Genomic DNA, 18,983 nt, shown 5'->3' with positions numbered 1-18,983 from the left:
GGAAGGGGGCTGGAGCGCCAGCACAGGCTCCCCAATCTCCAATGCTTGGGGGGGGGGGGGGGCCTGAGCCTCAGGGGCTAGATCCAGGCAAACTGGGGGCTGCATCTGGCCCCTAGGTTCCCCACCCCTGATCAATTTCACCCAACATACATTTCACTTTCAGGGTCTCAACTAGTTCCTCTCTGCCCATCAGAATAAAATCTAGAACAGCTTCTCCCCTACACTTTCTTGGCCTTCTGTAATAAGCTGTGTCCAATGCATCCACAAATGTCTTTGATAAGTTGTGCCTGAATCTATTATTTTCCCAACAGATGTCTGAGTAATTGAACTTTCCCATCATCACCAAATCCTGGGATTTGGATAGTTTAGGGTTTTTGTTTTTTTTTAAATCTCATCTACCCCTTCTTTCTGGTCAGGCAGATGTTAGAAAAAACTTAAGACTAGTTAAGACCTGGAATAAATGTCCAAGGTAAGAGGTGTAATCTCTTCACTGGAGCGTCGTAAAAACAGATTGAACGGTCAGGGATAATCTAAATTTACTTGGTTCTGCCTAAGTACAGTAAAACTCCATTGGTCCGGCATCTGAGGGTATGTCTACACTACCCTCCTAATTCGAACTCGGAGGGTAATATAGGCATACCGCACTTGCAAATGAAGCCCGGGATTTGAATTTCCCAGGCTTCATTTGCATAAGCGGGGAGCCGCCATTTTTAAAACCCCGCTGGTTCGAACCCCGTGCAGCGCGGCTACACGGGGCTCGAACTAGGTAGTTCGGACTAGGATTCCTATTCCGAACTACCGGTACACCACAGCCAAGAGGACAGTACAATACCGTATGCTGCTTACAGCCCAGGGGACAATAGAATACCCCACACCACTGAAAGCCACTGGGACTGGTGCTCTTAAATCACTTGTTTTGAAAATCCCACCCTAGGGCTGTGAACAATCTCACACTACAGCCCCAAGAGCGTTGTCAATGCCTGCAACACGTGCAGGATCAGGTCCCAACTGAAGACCAATGGCCAGACAAGCACGTTAGTAAGAGGAAAGAGAAGAGATGGAGTATGAAGGCAGGTGAGAAATGGCATCCGGAGGAGGGAACACTAATCAAAAGATCATTAGGCTGGTACATTTTATTTCATCTTTCAGGGACGATGGAATGGTTTAAAGCTGTTACCTTTACCTCTTTACTCTCCATATTAGGGATGTAAAAGGTTTACCAGTTACCTGGAAAGCATTAGCACTCTAAATTTAAACTCCTGCTTGCTGTTCCTTCAATTCTTTTTGAACTTGGGGCAGATGAGAAGATGTGGCATAGAGCTAAGGCTGTATTGGTGTGAGGCATATGGCAGCTTACTCTTACCCATGTAACTGAACTAATAAGATATGAGATTTTAAAAGTTATTTTTCCCCCTTTCCCCTCACCCTCACTTCTCAGGCTTTGGTTCACCCATCGACGCATGAGGCCTGCTACGGGCATTTCCCCAGAACGCAGCTGGTGTTGGCCCACACATTTCTCACCTTTGAGGGTGAGGATTCTGCTGGGGCAGACTCTGGTCGTCTCCGTGGAGGAACAGGAGGAGGACCCGAAATTTCATCAGAGATTTTGGTGAAGTTAATGGAGGACACAGATGCCGATCCTGATGGATATTTAAAACACAAAATTCTGCATCAAGGAATGGCTTGGTTGTCCACAGCGGATCTGGAATAAACTATACGCAAGATTCCTAATCTACCCCATCCCACATATGGAAAAAAAAACTTAAAAATAATAGCAGTCCAAGTAAAAATGCAGTAGAACTCTGCCGTTGTGCAAGGAGGAAAAAATTGCAAATTTGAAGGACCAAAACGATCTGTCAGTTAGATCATAAAGTCTGACACACACAAATCTGTGACACTCCTAATTATTTAAATGCATTCTTAGCTTTAGCACTTACTTGAATGAAACGGACTTGAAGGATCTGAATCAAACACACTGCAGACATCTGTAGTACTGGAAGTAGCAGAGGCAGGGGGTGGTGTCAATGGTGTTCGTGGAGAATTTGGTGCAGATGCTGTACTTTCGGATTCATTCTCAGGGATGCGACTGTAACTAATTTTTCTTGGCTCCTGTTGCAGCGGAGTAGGGTGTCTCATGGTACCTGGCCTTGGGTTTGATGGACGAACACCCGGAGACTTGAGGGAACAGCTGTATTTTTTTGGCTGCAGTGATACCAAATATCAGTAATACTAAATTAAAAACCTTGCAGTGAATGGAAATTAAACATTTTAAAGACCAAATTACCTTCATCTCCATCACAAAATCAGTTACATGAAGCTTCATAATTACACAAATCAATTCTAAAACAATCTCTGCTGCATTGCGGGAAACATTTTTAAAGTTATTAAGAAAAAAATAAAATCTGAATACTAACAAATCTTGGTGGAGGCTTGGAATTTCGCGGCTCTATTTCTAATGACTTGTTGAACAGATAATCTGTGAATTCTTTCTCCATGCTATTTCCCATTGGATTCAAATTTTCAAAAAACCTCTGAAACACAGGAAGTTTAGGAAGATTACATCACAGAAGTTACTTTTATGGGGCAGATTCTATATACTTTATCACACATGTAGGCCCAATGGCTTCCAAAGTGCTATGTAAATACTATTCAACAAAGGTGAATTAAATGAAATTTCACTTAAAAAAAAAAAATCAGTAAGAATATCAAATATAACGGACATTAGTTATTTCCCAATTTCCATTATTCTGACAAACTAGGAGCAAGATCTTGCTAACTGCTAGCACAGGGAAATCCATTCACCTGGGAAGACACGAGTAATACCCGTGGGTATTACCTCACCTCAGCACTATGATGAGGAGACTGTGTTTTAAGGCATGTAAGAAATAATTTCGAAGAGGGCTAAAAATGCCAGTATATGCTAAGAATTTTTTGCAGAGAATTTGTAATAGCAGAGAAAAGTCATTTTGCTACAGCAGAAGATGATTTTGGGTAAAAAGAGCTACATGCAGAATTCTCACTCAGGGAGCTTAGATACTCACTCAGGCCAGCTACTGCAGAAAGCTTTGCTGGTCTGTGCCAAGAAAGAAGTGGCCAGAAAATTCTGTAGGCTAAGGTAATGGGAATCAATGGATCATGATGCCAAGAGATGGAGCCTCATACGCTGCCTGCTACTACACCCAAGTCCTGTAGTGTGAAACCCCTATGAAGTAGGGACATCCTGCATGGCATCACACTGGCAGCTTGAGACCCACGAGCAAAAATCCTGCTCTACAGATGCCTTTGTTTTTCTCTCAAATGACTTCTGAATTAATCACCACAACAAAGTAAGAAAATGTAACTTACTCGGATATCAGATTCTATTCGTAAGCAGTATGGCTGGTTTTGGTACTGTTGGATCTCCCCTGTTATTTCAGCCACTTTCCTTCTCTTGCTGAAATTTATAAGTTCTTTTCCATGTCGCTTTAGAAATTCGGGATTGCCCTCTTCCGTTTTCAAGATGTTAGTCAAATAAATTCCTAAAACAGTGAGAGTATAAGAACATTCAGCTACTACAGTACAAACCAATGATGAAATAACAATATAGCTTGTATATGAAGCCCTTTTAAAGAATTAATATTGTGTATTTTAAATTATACGGACCTGATCCACATCAGCAAATTAGGCTGACATAATTACATCTCTTGGGCGGGGAGGGTGTGTGAAAAAACCACACCCTTGATGGCATAGCTAAGGTGATTTAAGTCTCTCTGCAGGTCAACAGAAGAACCCTTCTGACCAGGTGGATTACCCATTCTGATGGTGAAGGTAGTATGTGCAATGAAGTGCTACAGTGGCACAGCTGCACTAGCACAGAGTTTAAGTGTAGGCATAGCATTACAAACAACATTTTCTCTATTACAGTCAATGACAGTTGTCTGATGTACAGATAATGGGAGCATCTTAAACCTTTCCTTGAAAACTGCCTGTTTGCATGAGAATCTCAAGAGTAATCTATTTATTTACCTACCACTTACACAGCGCACACCACACACATTAAAAACAAATAGCAAAATCTAGTTATACTTGAATTTTGTAAGACAGGACAATTCTACTGAGCTGGCCGAAGTGGAAAGCTCTAAGTGTTTCCTTCCTCTATTCCGATTGCCTGATTTAATCTTGGTTCAGCTCCAGCCGGTTACTGATCTGAGCCAAGCCCTGGATAACTGAGGTGCTGCTTTTGATGCTGGATGGGAAACGGATGAGGAGCTAGCCACTGTCTGCACATCTCCCCAACGGTTATTGAACAGCAAGAGGATTAGAGAGAGGGAGGGAGGGAGAAAGAGAGAGAGAATGGCTCCCACTGGAATGCCACAGATGAGGGCAGTGGGCCGGTAAGGGCCCATCATGACTCCTCAAGTGCTTGGTTTTAGTAAATGAAAACCACGCTTCACCAACTATTCAAATTCTTTGAGGGGACCAACAAACATGTAGACAAAGGTGATCCAGTTGACACAGTGAATTTGGACTTTCAGAAAGCCTCGGACACAGTCCATCCCCATAGGCTCTTAAGCAAAGTAAGCAGTCATGGAATAAGACTTATGGATCAGTAACTGGTTACAAGATGAGTAATGAAGGGTAAGAATAAATAGTCAAGTGTTCACAATGGACTACACTGTGAAATAACGGGGTCCGCTCCTGGATCTGTAAGTGGGACCAATGCTGTTCAACATAGTCATAAATAATCTGAGAAAAAGGGATAAACAGTGAGGCAGCAAAATTTGCAAACAATATAAAATTATTCACAATAGTAAAGAACAAGGCTGAGTTTGAAGAGTTAATAAGGGATTTCGCAAAAGAGGGTGACCAAACAACAAAAAGGCAGATGAAATTCAATGTAGATAAAAGCACAGTAGTGCATAACAGAAAACATAATCCCAACTACACACATAGAACGATGGGGCCTAAATTAGAGGCTGCCATTCAAGAAAGAGATCATGGAGTCATTGTGGATAGTTCTCTGAAAACATCTGTTCAATGTGCACAATCAAAAAAGCAAACAATGTTAGCAACCATTAGGTAAGGGATACATAATGAGACAAAAATATTGTGGCACTATATAAATCCATGGTATGCCCTTGCTTTCAGTTCTGGTTGCTCCATCTCAACAACGATGTATTAGAATTGGAAAAAGTACATAGAAGGGCAACAACAGTGATAAGGAAGGATAACAGCTTCCATATAAGGAGAGATAAAAACGACTGGGACTGTTCACCGTAGAAAAGAGACAAGTAGGGGGAACTCTGATACAGGTCTATGAAATCATATATTGTGTGGAGAAAGAAAATGGGAAGAGTTATTTGCTCTTTCACATTACACATCAACCAGGGATCACCCCATGAGATTGACAGGCAACAGATGTCAAACAAACAAGAAGGACGTACTTCTTCACACCATGCATAGTCACCCTGTGGAACTTGTTGCCAGGGAGTGTAGAGAAGACCGTAAATATAACTGAGTTCAAAAAGAGAAAATTCATGGAGGACAGGTCCATCAGTGTCTCTCAGACAAGATGGCGGCCAGGGATGCAACCCCATGCTCTGGGCGTCCTTACATCTCTGACTGCTCTAAGCTGAGACTGGATGGCACGGGATGGATCACTTGATAATTGCCCTGCTCTACTGATTCCCTCTGAAGCCACTGGTCATTGTCAGAAGATAGAAAGGACACGATCAACTTCAGAAAAATCGTATTTCTGTCTAAATGGTCCTTTAAAAACCTATTTTTTGCAAGCAACACCTAAAATCATTAGAACAGAGTAGGAAAAAAACCTTTCCCCAGTGGTTTACCTTGTGATCAGTCAACTAAATTCTTTCTTCTGCATATTCAGTCATATTGTCCTTTTGTGTGCATCTGTCACACAGCAGTAGGGAGAGAAAATGCTCTGCAGTCAGAGACCACTAAAACTAAGTTGACCTTTTAAAAAACTGGTTAGATTTCAAGCTCACAGTGCTTCTTTAAAACTTTAATACTTCTTACTTCTGCTTGTATGTCTGTAGAGTGCTTTAGCTCACTCCTTGGAAAACATGAACTGACATTTCTTTTATACTGATCATCCCGAATCAAAACTACTCACCAAAGAAAGGCACACATGGAGGATTAATGGACCTGAGTTTGGCCAAGTATTTCTTATAGTGATCCTCGCTCAGTTCATGAGCTTCTTCTAAAATCTTTTTCTGTCGACTTGGAATTTGCTGAAAAGATACACAGTGAGGTTAGCGAGGAGGGCACTGTGGTCTGAGACGGACAGTTGCCATTGCCTTGCTGTGTGACATTGGGTAACTCTCAGGCTCAGATTTGTAAAGGCATTTATGTGTTGCTGTGACAGCTGAAATCAGTTTGGTGTTACAATGCTGAGCATAGCAATATTTCAATACACTTAAGAATCTGGGTCTTAACCTCTTTTGGCCTCCGTTTCCCCATCTGAAAAATGGGATACTATTTCTTTGAAATCTAGAAATGAAGAGAGCTATATGGATATAAGAACTGAATTTTCCACGGGCATTTGTGGGATTTAAAGGTTTTAGAGCTATGCTACCAATGCTATGATTAATAATAATTTACTTAGTTACTATAACAACAAGATGACAGTCAGGGGGCTGAGGGAAAGTCAGGCTTTTGTGAAGAGTCCTAGCTGGCCTGGGCTAGAGGCTCAGTATTCTGTTTACACACTCGCGTGTCAGGGAAGGTCTAGCAGCCCAATTAAATGGGTATGGATCCTATGCTAAAGTATATGGAGGAAATCTTCTACCGTTGTGTCCAACCAGTTCTGAAGCAGCAAACTAGCCATACTCAAACGGCCAAATAGCCACATGAGGCTAGCATGTTGGACACCATAGTTCTAGGAGATGCAGACTTTTTTCCTGCTCCCCGCAGCTGGTGTGTTCCACCGCTTTCCCCAGACACCCACTACTCTGATCGATCTGCCTCTGCCTTTCTGATAATCCATCTTTTAATTTCAATCACATCCGTTACTGGTTTCAGGGAGCAGGCTCTGGTGAAGTGCCATGCTTTTCCGCCTTACTCACCACTGTATTCACTCTGGGGACCCTGGGCATTAGTGGTAACCGCCTCTGACATTACAAAGGAATTGATAGCTCTATTTTGCACCCTCATTCAATCCTTCATGGGCAATTTTACTTCCCTTGGGGAGCCCAGAGACACTGCACTGAAGTGCATCCTGCATATTGTTGAAGTATTTGTTTTCTGGCTTTTTGCACGGGTCCTTGCAATGGTCTTGTGATTGGCAGTGCCAGAGCCCAGAATGTGTGAACACTGAGTACAGAAGCAAAGACTCCTTCAAAGTGCAAGAGACTGTTACTACTCTTAGTGGGGTACTGAAAGCAGCAGCACTTATATAGTAACAGAATGTAACTTAACTGTTACAGTTGGGTAACAGATTGAAAACTGAAAACATTGTAACCTACCTCAAATGTGTGATCCAGCCTATACACAGGCGAAGAATTCATAGCACTGACAACTTCAAGGACACCATTGAAGTTATTTAGCTCTTGAAAGACTTGCAGGATCTCAATTATTCGACTCACTACGATTACTCTTTCCTCTAGGTTTTCTGTTTCTATAATGCATCTAAGTATACAAGCAGAATGCTAATTTTGTAGAGATAAAACAGAGTCAAAACTCTACCAATCAACAAAAATCCAGCTATACCACAAAGTATACCATTTTGAAATGTTTGATGGATCCAACAAGACCCACCAAATAATTGGAGGAAGATTGAGAAACATTTAGAACAAGTTAGGTTCCATTTCTCAGGTTAAAAAACTGGGAATATTAGAAGTAGGCCTCAAAGGATTAGATTTTTATCAATAAAAATTGCTAAACATTAATCTCAATATACACACAAACCAGTGCAAAAATATTTCCATTGACAATAAAGTTTTATAATAGGGATGTAAGAGATTAGTCAACTATCCAATAAGGAGAAGCTTATCGGATAGTCGACTAGTTCCTCGCCTAGTCGCTTCCACCACATTGCTGCCTCTATCAGAGAAAGGCAGCAAGCAGGGGGGAGGGGAGCAGGAGCCAGTGCAGGGGAAGCTGGCTTAAAAGCAGGTTCCTTCCAGTACCGTCTCTGTGGGGGGGCAAGGGAGGTAGAGGCACAGTGGGAAATGGCACGAGCGGGGACTGACAGAGCCCACTGGGTCTCTCGTACATTTCAAAGGCTGAGGAACCATAGGGTGCACAGGGCCAGCATAGCGGCGGAGTCCCACTAGGGCTCTTGTACGTTTCAAAGGCTGAGGCATGGCAGAGTGCATGGGGCCAGTGCAACAGTGCAGTCCCACTGGGCTCTTGTACATTTCAAAGGCTGAGGTCCCATGGTCCCTGTGGGGCTTCCGCTTTTTTCCTGCCGGGACTCATCTACATTTCAAAGGCTCAGGTGCTGCAGGGAGCACGGGGCCAGTGGGGCTCTGCACTTCCTGTGGGGCGTCCGCTTTTTAATGGTAGCATTCAAAGGTAGAGGTGCCCTTATAGACTAATGGAACAGTCAATGGAAATCCCATCAACTATTTGATTAGTTAAGTAATCTAAATTTAACATCCCTGGTTTATAGACAGGCAAACCAAGAAAAATGCACATGAGAACTTCAAGTTTGATTTTAGGATATTTGCTTTGTGTATTTTAACATGTGATATTGACATTTGGTGTTTAAACAGTTATAAAGCTTTAACTTTCTGAATCCCCACATCTACTCTCATTACATAATTATTGTCTGTGACACTTCATTTTTTAATAATTTTGAAATTTTACAATTACACAATTGTGAAAGTTCAACTAGAAAACATTGAAAAAATTGCTTAAAACTCATAAGTTTGTGAGCAAAATAATTAAAAAAAAATCAAAGCCAGTGCTTAAAAATACACACTTATATTTTCTGCTGAAATTGCTTACTTACAAATAATTATTTTCTGAGGCAAATATTTAGCCATTCCCTGAGTGGAGGATTCCCAAAGGCCAAATTTCTCCTACGGTATCTCTCAAAAAGCATCTGAATGAATTACACAGATCCAATAAAGTTCCAGAAGTAGAGATTTAACAAGGAACAAAACAAAACAAAACAAACCCCTTACTTTTCAAACCACAAAGTGAGATTAGTAGTGTGCCTTATCATTTTAAGAAGGTTGGGAGAATTAATTTCTTTGTCTTCCTTCGTCCATACACTTCCAACTAGTTCTGATGGCTGTACAGCTCTAAAAGAAATTATAAAAAGTACCACAATTTGAAACTTTAAAAAAAGACTACCATTATTCCAAAAAAGTGTTAGTTATCAGTGAATTAATTTAGTGAAGAACAACTGCTTGAAAAAATACTTAGCTAACAGCTGCCGATGATCTCAGAATCTAAATGCTAACTGAATGAATAAAATGACTGGCATTCCTATGCATCTGTTTGTTCTTTGCATCATGCTATCAATTAAATATCTAAAGAACACATTCACAGTAACCACCATTCATCTAAATGAAGCGTGAGGTCTAACCCTCCTTGACCGCAAGGAGATGTGAATGTTTGAAGCTGAAGTGCTGCTTAACTGCATCCTTCTCAAACTGCTGGTTGGATTTCTCTATGGTTTATAATGCGCTTCATAAACTAGGATATATAGAGAAAGGTTTAACTGGATCTCATGTTTCTCAAAGGAACACCCATTGTAGAAATATTAGGAGATATTCTCCTCTAATATAATGAAATTAATAATATACATTAATTATAGGTGCTCACATACACTGATGTCCATGATATAAATAAACAGACGTTTTTATTTTGAGGTGCACTTTTAGACTTCACTGCTGCATAATTAGTGACCTAGCACACCACATATGCCAATAGTGAAGATCTATACAAAGGGTTCTAGAAGCAATTTTGGGAACGTTTGGGAGTTTTGCAATAATGTGATACAATACACTCCGTTTTTCAGTAGAGGAAAAATACCTGTAAAGATCTGACTCGAGTAAAGTGAGTTGTCGAGCAATTTCTATTGGGTGCAAAGTGAGTAAGTCAAAAGTTTCCGGCTGTCCCGGCTTGCTTATATGCCACTCAATTGCAGGAGGCGAGCTTTCAAAAGTAATATTGTGGCTTGGTCCAATGGCTTGTGCTTGCTTTTTCCGATAGATGATCTTTGTGATTGATTCAACCCATTTCTTCATAGCTTTACCTGGAATAAACAGACATCATTAACATTTATTTAACCTTTTTAATTCTATGTTTCTTCAAGAGGCCAATATCATTTTTTAAATATTAAAATATTCTCCACTTTATAAACATTATGCCTCAATACTCGGAAGAAAGCATTCCCCTAATTTACAGAGGTGAAACCCAGTTTTGCTTGTTTGTCCTCACAAAGCTAATAAACAGCAGTGTGAATCCAGTGATCCTGGTAGTAGCATGAACATAATTCCTTCTGACTTAATGGAAGTTTCACATGTGAAACAGAAATAAGTTACTAACCTGTTCTGTAAGTGTTGTTCAAGACGTGTTGACCATGTCCATTCCACTTCAGGTGTGTGCATGGCCAATACGCTAGTGTTGAAGATCTTTCCATTACTGGTACCTGCAAGGGGCAGTGCATGTACCTTCTGCTGCTGAACTAGGGATGTTAACGATCATTTAAAATGTTAACGGGTTAAACTCTAGTTTTAACCGGTTAAGCTTTGAGCAGCCTCCTGCCTGCGGTGCCATGGGCAAGGGGCAGCTCCACTTCTGTGGCACAGGCTGCTCTGACCAGGCTAGGCTGAGCCTGCCATGCCGTGGTCTGCTCGGGCCTGGCCAGGCCCGCTGCACCATGTCACGGGCAGGGGACTGCTCCAGCCTGGGTTAACTGGTTACCCATAATCATCACCCGGTGAGGGTAAAAGCTTATTGGGTAACCAGATAATCCTTTACATTCCTATGCTGAACAGTGGCATAATGGGCAGACTCACCCTCAAGCTCTCTCAGTTCCTTCTTATGAGACAGACTCTAATAAAGTGCAGAAGGAGGGTGGGTTGTGGAATGGACAAGTGCAACACATGTTGAAGAACAACAGTTACAGAACAAGTTGAGTGATTGCAATTGTCCATTCCAACTTAGGTGACTCATCAGCATTACAAACTGGAGGTGGGACTGGAATCTACGTAAATAATTATTTAAGGATCACACGTCCAAGTCTTCCATTATCTCTAAACTGCTAAAACATGGCAGAAGGAGATGCAACAGTGTGAACTGATGACCAAGTTGCAGTTCTATAAATGTTCTGTACAGGCACTTGAGCAAGCTGCTTGTTATCTGGTTGAACGTGCCAGCACTGTGCTTGGTACAGTCACAACGTGTGGTAGCACAAATGCATGCAGTAGAAAGTACATAATGACATTCTTTGAAATGAGACCCTCCAAAGTGTCTGCGTCTGCCACAAACAGCTGTGAGGACAATCTAAGTAGGTCAGCCCTTTCCAAGGAGGAAGCTAATGCTCTCCTGGGAGTCACTCCTTGTCCTTATGAGAAAGAAACTTCCAAGAGAAAGTCGGTAAATATATTGGCAGCTTGATATGGAAGCGACACATTACTTTGATCAGAAATTTTGGATATGGGTATAAGTACACTTTGTAAAAGACCGCATAAGGTGAGTGAGACACCAGAGCTTGCAATTTTCCTACTCACTGCAGAGACACAATTGTCACCAAAAAAATCACTTTAATTTAAAAGATGAAGTTACGAGCTCTAAGCCAATAGATCAAAAGGCAGACCCATAAGCCTTGATAACACCAGATTTAAGTCTGAAGGAGGGATGGGATACTCCACTTGGGGAAATAAAAGGTCCAGATCCTTTACGAACCTGAATGTCACTGGTTTGGGGAATACAGTGTGATCTGCAATTGGAGGGTGGAAAGTGGAGACAACTGCTAGGTGAGCTCTGATGGAACTAATGAAGAGGCCTTGCTGTGTCAGCTGTAACAAATAGTTCGGGATGTGCTGTATTGGGCCCCAGAGCAAGGAGAAACAACTTTCTGCGGAGATCAAAAGAAGAACTGCTTTTACTTCAGCAGGTGAGTGTACCTACTAGAAGGGTTCCTGCTAGTCAAAAGAATGTTTCGTACATTTCCTGCACAGCCCCCGAGGCACTTGCCATAGAACATCCAGGCCATAAGATGAAGAGACACTGGTCGGATGAAGAAGATGATCGTAGCTCTGAGAGAACAGGCCTGGCTCTGGAGATTATGTCAGTGGAGCCCAGGTTGAGACACTCAGCAGCGTAGCGATCCAATGCTGGCAAGGCATCGGAGTTATGAGGATTGTACGCGCATGATCCTGCTTGATTTTTAATAATACTCTGGGGAGGAGAGGCACTGAGGGGTAAGAATACATGAGTCTGTCCATTAGGGTAACAGGAAAGGATCCTGGAACGTGACCCACTCATGAACAAAACTGCTACCCTTTCAGTTGTGACGAGTTGCAAACAGGCCTACATGGGGAAACGTGTCCATGAAAAATGACTCTTACTATATCTGTCTGGAGACACCACTTGTGGCAACTTTAGCAATCTGCTAACGTGCTCTGAATACTCAGAAGGTGTTTGGAGTGAATCACACTGGTAATACATAACTCCCAAAGCTGCATTGCCTTTTAGCACAAGAGATTGATCTGGCCCCTCCCTATCTGTTCACATAGAACATTGCTTTTACACTGCCCATAGGAACTAGGATTGTTTTTATTTTTATGTGAGGAAGGAAAGTGTGACAAGCTAAAGCTCTCGACAACCTCTCATTTATGTGGAGAGCTCTCTGAGTGATGCACCAGTAGAGGGCATCAGCACTGAGACAAGGGGAAATCAAAATATACACCAAGAACAATACTAAACTAACTGAACATATCGAAACTAACTATAAAGCTACTAGATGAGCAGAAACTATATGCAAAATGACAAAAACATTACCAGCAAGGGAAAAAAAACTTGCAAGAGCAAGCTATCATGCTCTAATACTGTTATGTGTGGTAAGAAGGAACTGAGAGGGGTCAGGGATAGCTCTACCCTTCATACCATCTCCCTGCCCCAATGGGCATCGTCGAGGGAAAAATCTCCAACACTAGTGCACTGGGTGCGCACACAACCTGAAGTGGACAGTACACATACCATCGCTCAAAGAACTCCTGCAGCCCAGTCTTCTGCTCTGTACACAGGACCAAAGATTTCCAAACCAGCCAGGCTACAAAATGTGCTGACAGTCCCAAGTGGCCTCACTGGTCACTTGTTCTCTTCCTGTTTCCAGCTGCTAGCATTAAATACTTAATATAACCTTTTCCTGTATGCGACTGCTGTCGCTGCCACAGCGATGTTTCATTATTAAAAATGAATAGGGAAAGTCTGCTGCACAATTATGAACTGGAGGGGAGGTGGCTTATGTGACAGACCACATCTTGAGGGGTTATGATGTGAAAGAGTCTGAGAATCTCTGCTCTGGAGCACACAGTATCCTCCATTAAGCTTTTATGCAAGTTACGCCTACCTATAGCTTACGGGCCTTCACCCAGGTGACCAAGGACTATTTTTACTTGACCTCAAAACCATTCAATTGCTGGCAATTATATACATTTATCTGCAATGTAGCTAGAATAATATTTTGGCTATCAGAGTTAAGCAACATGAATCCTATTTTTCTGAATAGGCACCATACTTCTGAGAATGAAATTAGCAGTTGATATTTGAAATAAGGGTTTTTTCAGGGTATGCAGTGGGTAACATAAGTCATCATATGCACCAAATATTTCATTTTCCTTTAGCCACTGATTATAAGCTGTTAGGAAGCATCATCACATAACACAGATGTCTAACAGTGGACATATTTTAATATGTTGACATCTACTGTAATCATAAATACCTCTTACTGTCGCAATGAATTCTTCCAATCGGTGCAAAAGATCTACATCTCTCTCAAAGTCATAGAAGTGGTGTTCTACCCAGTGTCGGCATACATTTAATACTCTACAATGTTAAAGGAGAGATTATGAACTCTTTATGAGACGAGACAGTCTATTAGTTTATGTCTGACTATGCTAGTAGTATGGCTTAAATGGGACTTCCAGGTGCTATGTAAAAATTAGACAATACAGACGAGCTAATCAAGTTGCAGCTAATATACGGATTTAATTTCACATTAAATGCTCAGAAAAGAATATTCATAGCTAGTTCTTGCCTTCAATACATTTATATATTAGAACAATGCTGCCAATGCTACTTACTTTGCACATTAACAGTGCTTTGCTGTCACAGATGTAGCAATATGTTATCCTAGCAAAGCACCTCTAGAGCGGATGCACCTTATCCTTGCAAAACTGAAATTTTACTAGCATAGCTTATCATAGCTCCCTGAATGAAACAAGCCACACAGGCAAAAGTGCAGTGTTGGAACTGAGTCTTCAGTTATCACTGAGTCTAGCCTTGCTGCATGCCTCAAGCCAAAGAAGCAAGGATGTTAGAGAATCCATTTAGGTAGCATTAGAGCCTAATTTTCATCATAGCATTCTAGAGCCTAAGACTTTATTAATGCTGACCCCTTAAATCCTGTCCTTACTTCATCATCTCAGGGCTCGTCTACATTGGCATTTTACTGTGCTGCAGTTTTCTTGTTCGGGGATATAAAAAAAACACCCCCCGAGTGCTACAAGTTCCAGCGCTGTAAAGTGCCAGTGTAAATGGGCTACCAGCGCTGGGAGCTACGCGCTCATTTAGGTGTTTTACAGAGCCATGGCCATGCTTTAATGACTTGAGCGTAGACATAACCTCAGAGAGGCTTCCAAAGGATTCTGAAGTATAGAGAAGGGGGGAGGGATCACTGTGCATCGGCAGAGGCAATACATTCAGAAAACTCCGTTTATAAGAGAGTCACTCTTTTTTGGCTACTATCCAACAAATATCTACTGTACCGAAAGGAGCTGTGTGGTTCTGTAACTGTTCTGTAAGCAGAATAAACAAAACTGAGGCTGCATGACTAGGTGGGGACTTTAGAGTCTCAGGTTCTTGATTGCTGGAATGCAAACTAGGCCTCATTGCTCATGGAGTCAGTGGCTCCATGGCTCACGATAAGAGACTCCCTGTGGGGATCTGCAGAGGCATTCTATGAAGGAGAAGTTTGATCTGCATTTCTTTAATACTCACCGGAGCTGTACAGGTTGTATATATTCTTTCCTAAATCGTTTTAACTCTGCACTAAGAGGCTGGTCTCCATTCTCCATAGCTATACGATCAGCTTCTGTTGGCTCTGGCTCCGGAATTTCAAACCTACCATGGGGCAAACAGTAAAAGTCGAAACCTTTAAATTCATTTAAATGATGTAAATAGGAACCAGTCATGTGTTGTGTTAACCTCTCAGAACATGCAGTAACAAAACTATTAAGAGTTTGATTTAATCGAAGATACCTCTCCTTCGACAATGCAGAAAACTCTCCTCTGCTAGTCAAAAAGTTTAGAGGGTTTCCATTAAATCAGGCCTTTACCAGTTAGTAAGCATAGTGCACTCACTTAACTGGAAATAATAAATCCAGTATTTTATGCCACTTCAAGAAAAAAACCATAAAAATAGATGATAGAAAAATAGAGTATGTACAAAACTTTTGGGGCACGAGCCTTATCTGGTGTAAGTCAGTGCAACACCACTGACTTCTATGGAACTCAATTTACACCAGCTGATGATCTTTTGGCCTTTATAATCTTTCATTTGAAAACTTTTAAAAAAGACCAGTGACAAAAATCAAAGCCATCTGTTTTAAAATGTTAATTTTTAAAATAAACTATTTTGAATCTTACTACACATTAAAAAAAGACACAAAGAGCCTTCCTCATATGGACTAGTTCATCAAGCATTCCAGGGAAGATTAAAAAAAAAAAAAGAAAGTTGCATACCTTTCTATCAGAAGACTCAATAGTTCTTGAGGTTTGCAAAAGGATCTATAAGTTGTGAGAAACGTCCGAACAAAATTTGGGTCTAGAACACATAAATTAATTAAATTAAAATGGATGAAAAAATTTTTCTCATTGTAATGCAAAAGGATTCAAAATGAATGGTTTTCTTTAAAACTATGTGTACCTGAAAACACACAGACCATTAATTGACACCTGTTATACAGTACACACAATATTTCCTAGTTATTTTAGTGACAATTTAGAATTTTTTGGCATGGCAAAATGAGGCACAATGAATAAAATGAATTTTAACTGCATTTAAAAACTGTTCACAAAAAGCACTAATTTTTCTCTCTCGATTATTAAAAGAATAACTAGAAAAATTCTTACAAGGTTGCACGTACTACATTTAGATAAATACAAAAATACATGCCATTAACAGGAATGTTGTGAGCAAGACAGGAAAAGTCATTCTTCCATACTACTCTGTGCTGATTAGGCCTCACTTGGAGTATTGTGGAGTTGTGGGCACATTCCAAGAAAGATGTGGAGAAATTGGAGGGGGTCCAGAGAAGAGCAACAAAAATGATTAACGGTCTAGAAAGCATGAGCTATGAGGCAAGGCTGAAGGAATTGGGCTTGTTTAGTTTGGAAAAGAGAAGACTGAGAGGGGACAAGATAGAGGTATCTAAAAGGGTGTAATGGGGGTAGAAAATTGTTCTCCTTGGCCTCTGAGGATAGGACAAAAAGCAATGGGCTTAAATTGCCGCAAGGGAGGTTTAGATTGGACATTAGGAAAAACTTCCTAACTGTCAAGGTGGTTAAAACACTGGAATAAATTGCCTAGGGAGGTCGTGGAATCTCCATCACTGGAGATATTCAAGAGTGGGTTAGAAAGACATCTATCAGGGACGGTCTACTCTAGGATGGAGCTTGGTCCTGCCGTGAGGGCAGGGGACTGGACTTGATGATCTCTCGAGGTCCCTTCTAGTATTCTATGATTCTATGCCATTTTATGAGTGAGTCATCTAGTCCAGTACCCTAACTCTGACAGTGACCAGTGCCAGATGTTTAAAAAAAAAAGGGGGGGGGGGAGGGTTAAGAAACCCTGAAGTGGGCAGTTATGAAATAACTTTCTCATGGGTAAATGTTTCTTCTTAATTCCACCTCTGGTGTGACCCACTGCTGGAATAGTGTCTCCACACTTTAACTGTTGAAAAATTTAGAGAAGGTTCAGAGAAGAACCACGTGAATGATTAAAGCAGGAGTTCTCAAACTTTGTGATATCGCGACCACCCTCTAAGTTGCTCACGACTCCCCTGGGGGGTCAGGACCCACAGTTTGAGAAATGCGGGATTAAAGGGTTGGAAAACATACCATATACTGAGATACTAAAGGAGCTCTATTTAGTTGACGCAAAAGAAGGTTGTGGTTATAGGCTGAAAGTATCTGCAGTGGGAAGAGAAATTTGATAAGAGGGCTCTTTGACAGGGATATAAGCAACTAGTTGAGTAGTTGACTACCCGATAAGCTGGGGGGGGGGGGGCACATTTAAAATTCAGAGGCCCAGCGGTTGGTAGGACTGCTTAGTTTTGGCTCACATAGGGTCTGAGACCTACCCCCACTGTGGCTCTGCCTGCACACATGGCTTCTACTGCATTTAACCTGCAGAGCTGCACCGCGGGTAGCTCCAGGACCCAGTGGGAGCTGGGACAGAGCGCCTCCCCTTATCGAGTAATCATGTAGTACCAACTACGTGATTAGTCAATTACCCACTTCTTAACATCCTCGCTCTTCAGTCTAGCAGACAAAGAAAGCTGATGCCAGAAAACTTCAGACTAGAAATATGGAACAACCTTTTAGCGGTGAAAGCTCTCACACCAAGCATAATTAAACTGCTCCTGACGAGTGATGGTAGCAATGTCAGTGGGAGAGCATTTCCAGCCAACATAGCACTGTCCACACTGGTGCTTCTGACAGTGAAAATTATGTCCGTCAGGGATGTGTCTTTATTAAGTCAGTGTTTGGTGGTATCTCAAAGGTATTCTGCATGTCTGAGGACAAGGACTAAGGCAGCAGGTATGAAGTGATCACTTTATGGAAAAAGTGTTCATCCTCAGATGGTGTTTTTGTCTTTTTTTCCTGTGTTCACTCCACTCCCTCACAGATTTCCACCACAACTTTGGCAACCCCCATCTCTTCATCCAACTCTCTCTAAAACACTCCCCCTGCTTTGTGGTAGAATGGTAGAGCTGATAACTGTCCACTTGACCTCAAATGATCTCTCCTATCCTGTATTTAGTCCCGTCACTCTGAGCACATTTCCCAGACCTGAAGAGGTCTTTTAAGCTCAAAACCTGGTCTCTTTCACCCACAGACGTTGGTCCAACCAAAAATATTAATTCACCCATATTGTCTCCTTAATAACATCATCGTGCAAATAATGAAAATAAGAGATTGACCATTACTCAGAGAGGATGAAAATTTAACTTTTACACAGCTGAACTGCACTTTTACACAAATGCAAAACATTTCAAACATGAGTGCCAAACGGGTAGTTGTCTACATCCATATCTAGGAGCTCCTGAATTTTTAAATGCCAAACAATGGTAGCGGCAGGCAGTCCGCCCATGCGTAAATCAGGCCCCCTATTTAGATGCTGGACTTTTAGCTCTTAACAGAAACCATAAACAAAACTATTTAACTATCTGCCTATAAGCAGTAGTGTTTCACAGAACGATTTTCATTATAAACTATTAAAATACACAATGCGTACCCTAAAAATGTTTTGTTTAAGCCAAAGAGTAGAATGCTTCCACACAATTTAAAAGTTTCCTGGCTATTGAACACTGGGTCATAATAGCTATTGTTATTTACAGCAGAAATTGAGCTCAGCGTATAGAATCACAGCAGCACAGTTCCATTTGAGATAAACAGAGCAAATGAAATCTAACATTTTTTTCTTTCAGTTTCTGATTACAGGTGCTGTCTTACTAACAAAATCAGTGGATAAAATTAACATATATTATATAACTAACCAATTTGTAGGTTTAAAA

At 41.3% G+C, this 18,983-nt stretch overlaps 1 protein-coding gene across 2 annotated transcripts in view; it reads right to left on the bottom strand.

Annotated features, from left to right (window-relative positions):
- SOS1 (SOS Ras/Rac guanine nucleotide exchange factor 1) overlaps positions 1–18,983 on the bottom strand; it is a 97,216-nt gene that overhangs the window by 14,109 nt on the left and 64,124 nt on the right. For both annotated transcript variants that reach the window (XR_012903070.1, XM_075925815.1), the window contains exons 11-21: positions 15,928–16,009; positions 15,184–15,306; positions 13,907–14,010; positions 9,988–10,210; positions 9,132–9,251; positions 7,467–7,629; positions 6,116–6,233; positions 3,346–3,518; positions 2,415–2,531; positions 1,938–2,202; positions 1,522–1,640 (exon numbers count right to left, since the gene is read on the bottom strand). Coding sequence is in view for 1 of the 2 variants with exons in the window: in XM_075925815.1 (XP_075781930.1) it covers positions 1,522–1,640; positions 1,938–2,202; positions 2,415–2,531; positions 3,346–3,518; positions 6,116–6,233; positions 7,467–7,629; positions 9,132–9,251; positions 9,988–10,210; positions 13,907–14,010; positions 15,184–15,306; positions 15,928–16,009 (1,607 nt within the window). In the remaining variant the exon portion in view is untranslated. The remainder of the gene's footprint in view (positions 1–1,521; positions 1,641–1,937; positions 2,203–2,414; positions 2,532–3,345; positions 3,519–6,115; positions 6,234–7,466; positions 7,630–9,131; positions 9,252–9,987; positions 10,211–13,906; positions 14,011–15,183; positions 15,307–15,927; positions 16,010–18,983) is intronic.

Source organism: Pelodiscus sinensis, chromosome 3 (genome assembly GCF_049634645.1).
Source record: "Pelodiscus sinensis isolate JC-2024 chromosome 3, ASM4963464v1, whole genome shotgun sequence".
NCBI lineage: Eukaryota > Metazoa > Chordata > Testudines > Trionychidae > Pelodiscus > Pelodiscus sinensis.
This window is presented reverse-complemented; position numbering and strand designations above follow the sequence as displayed.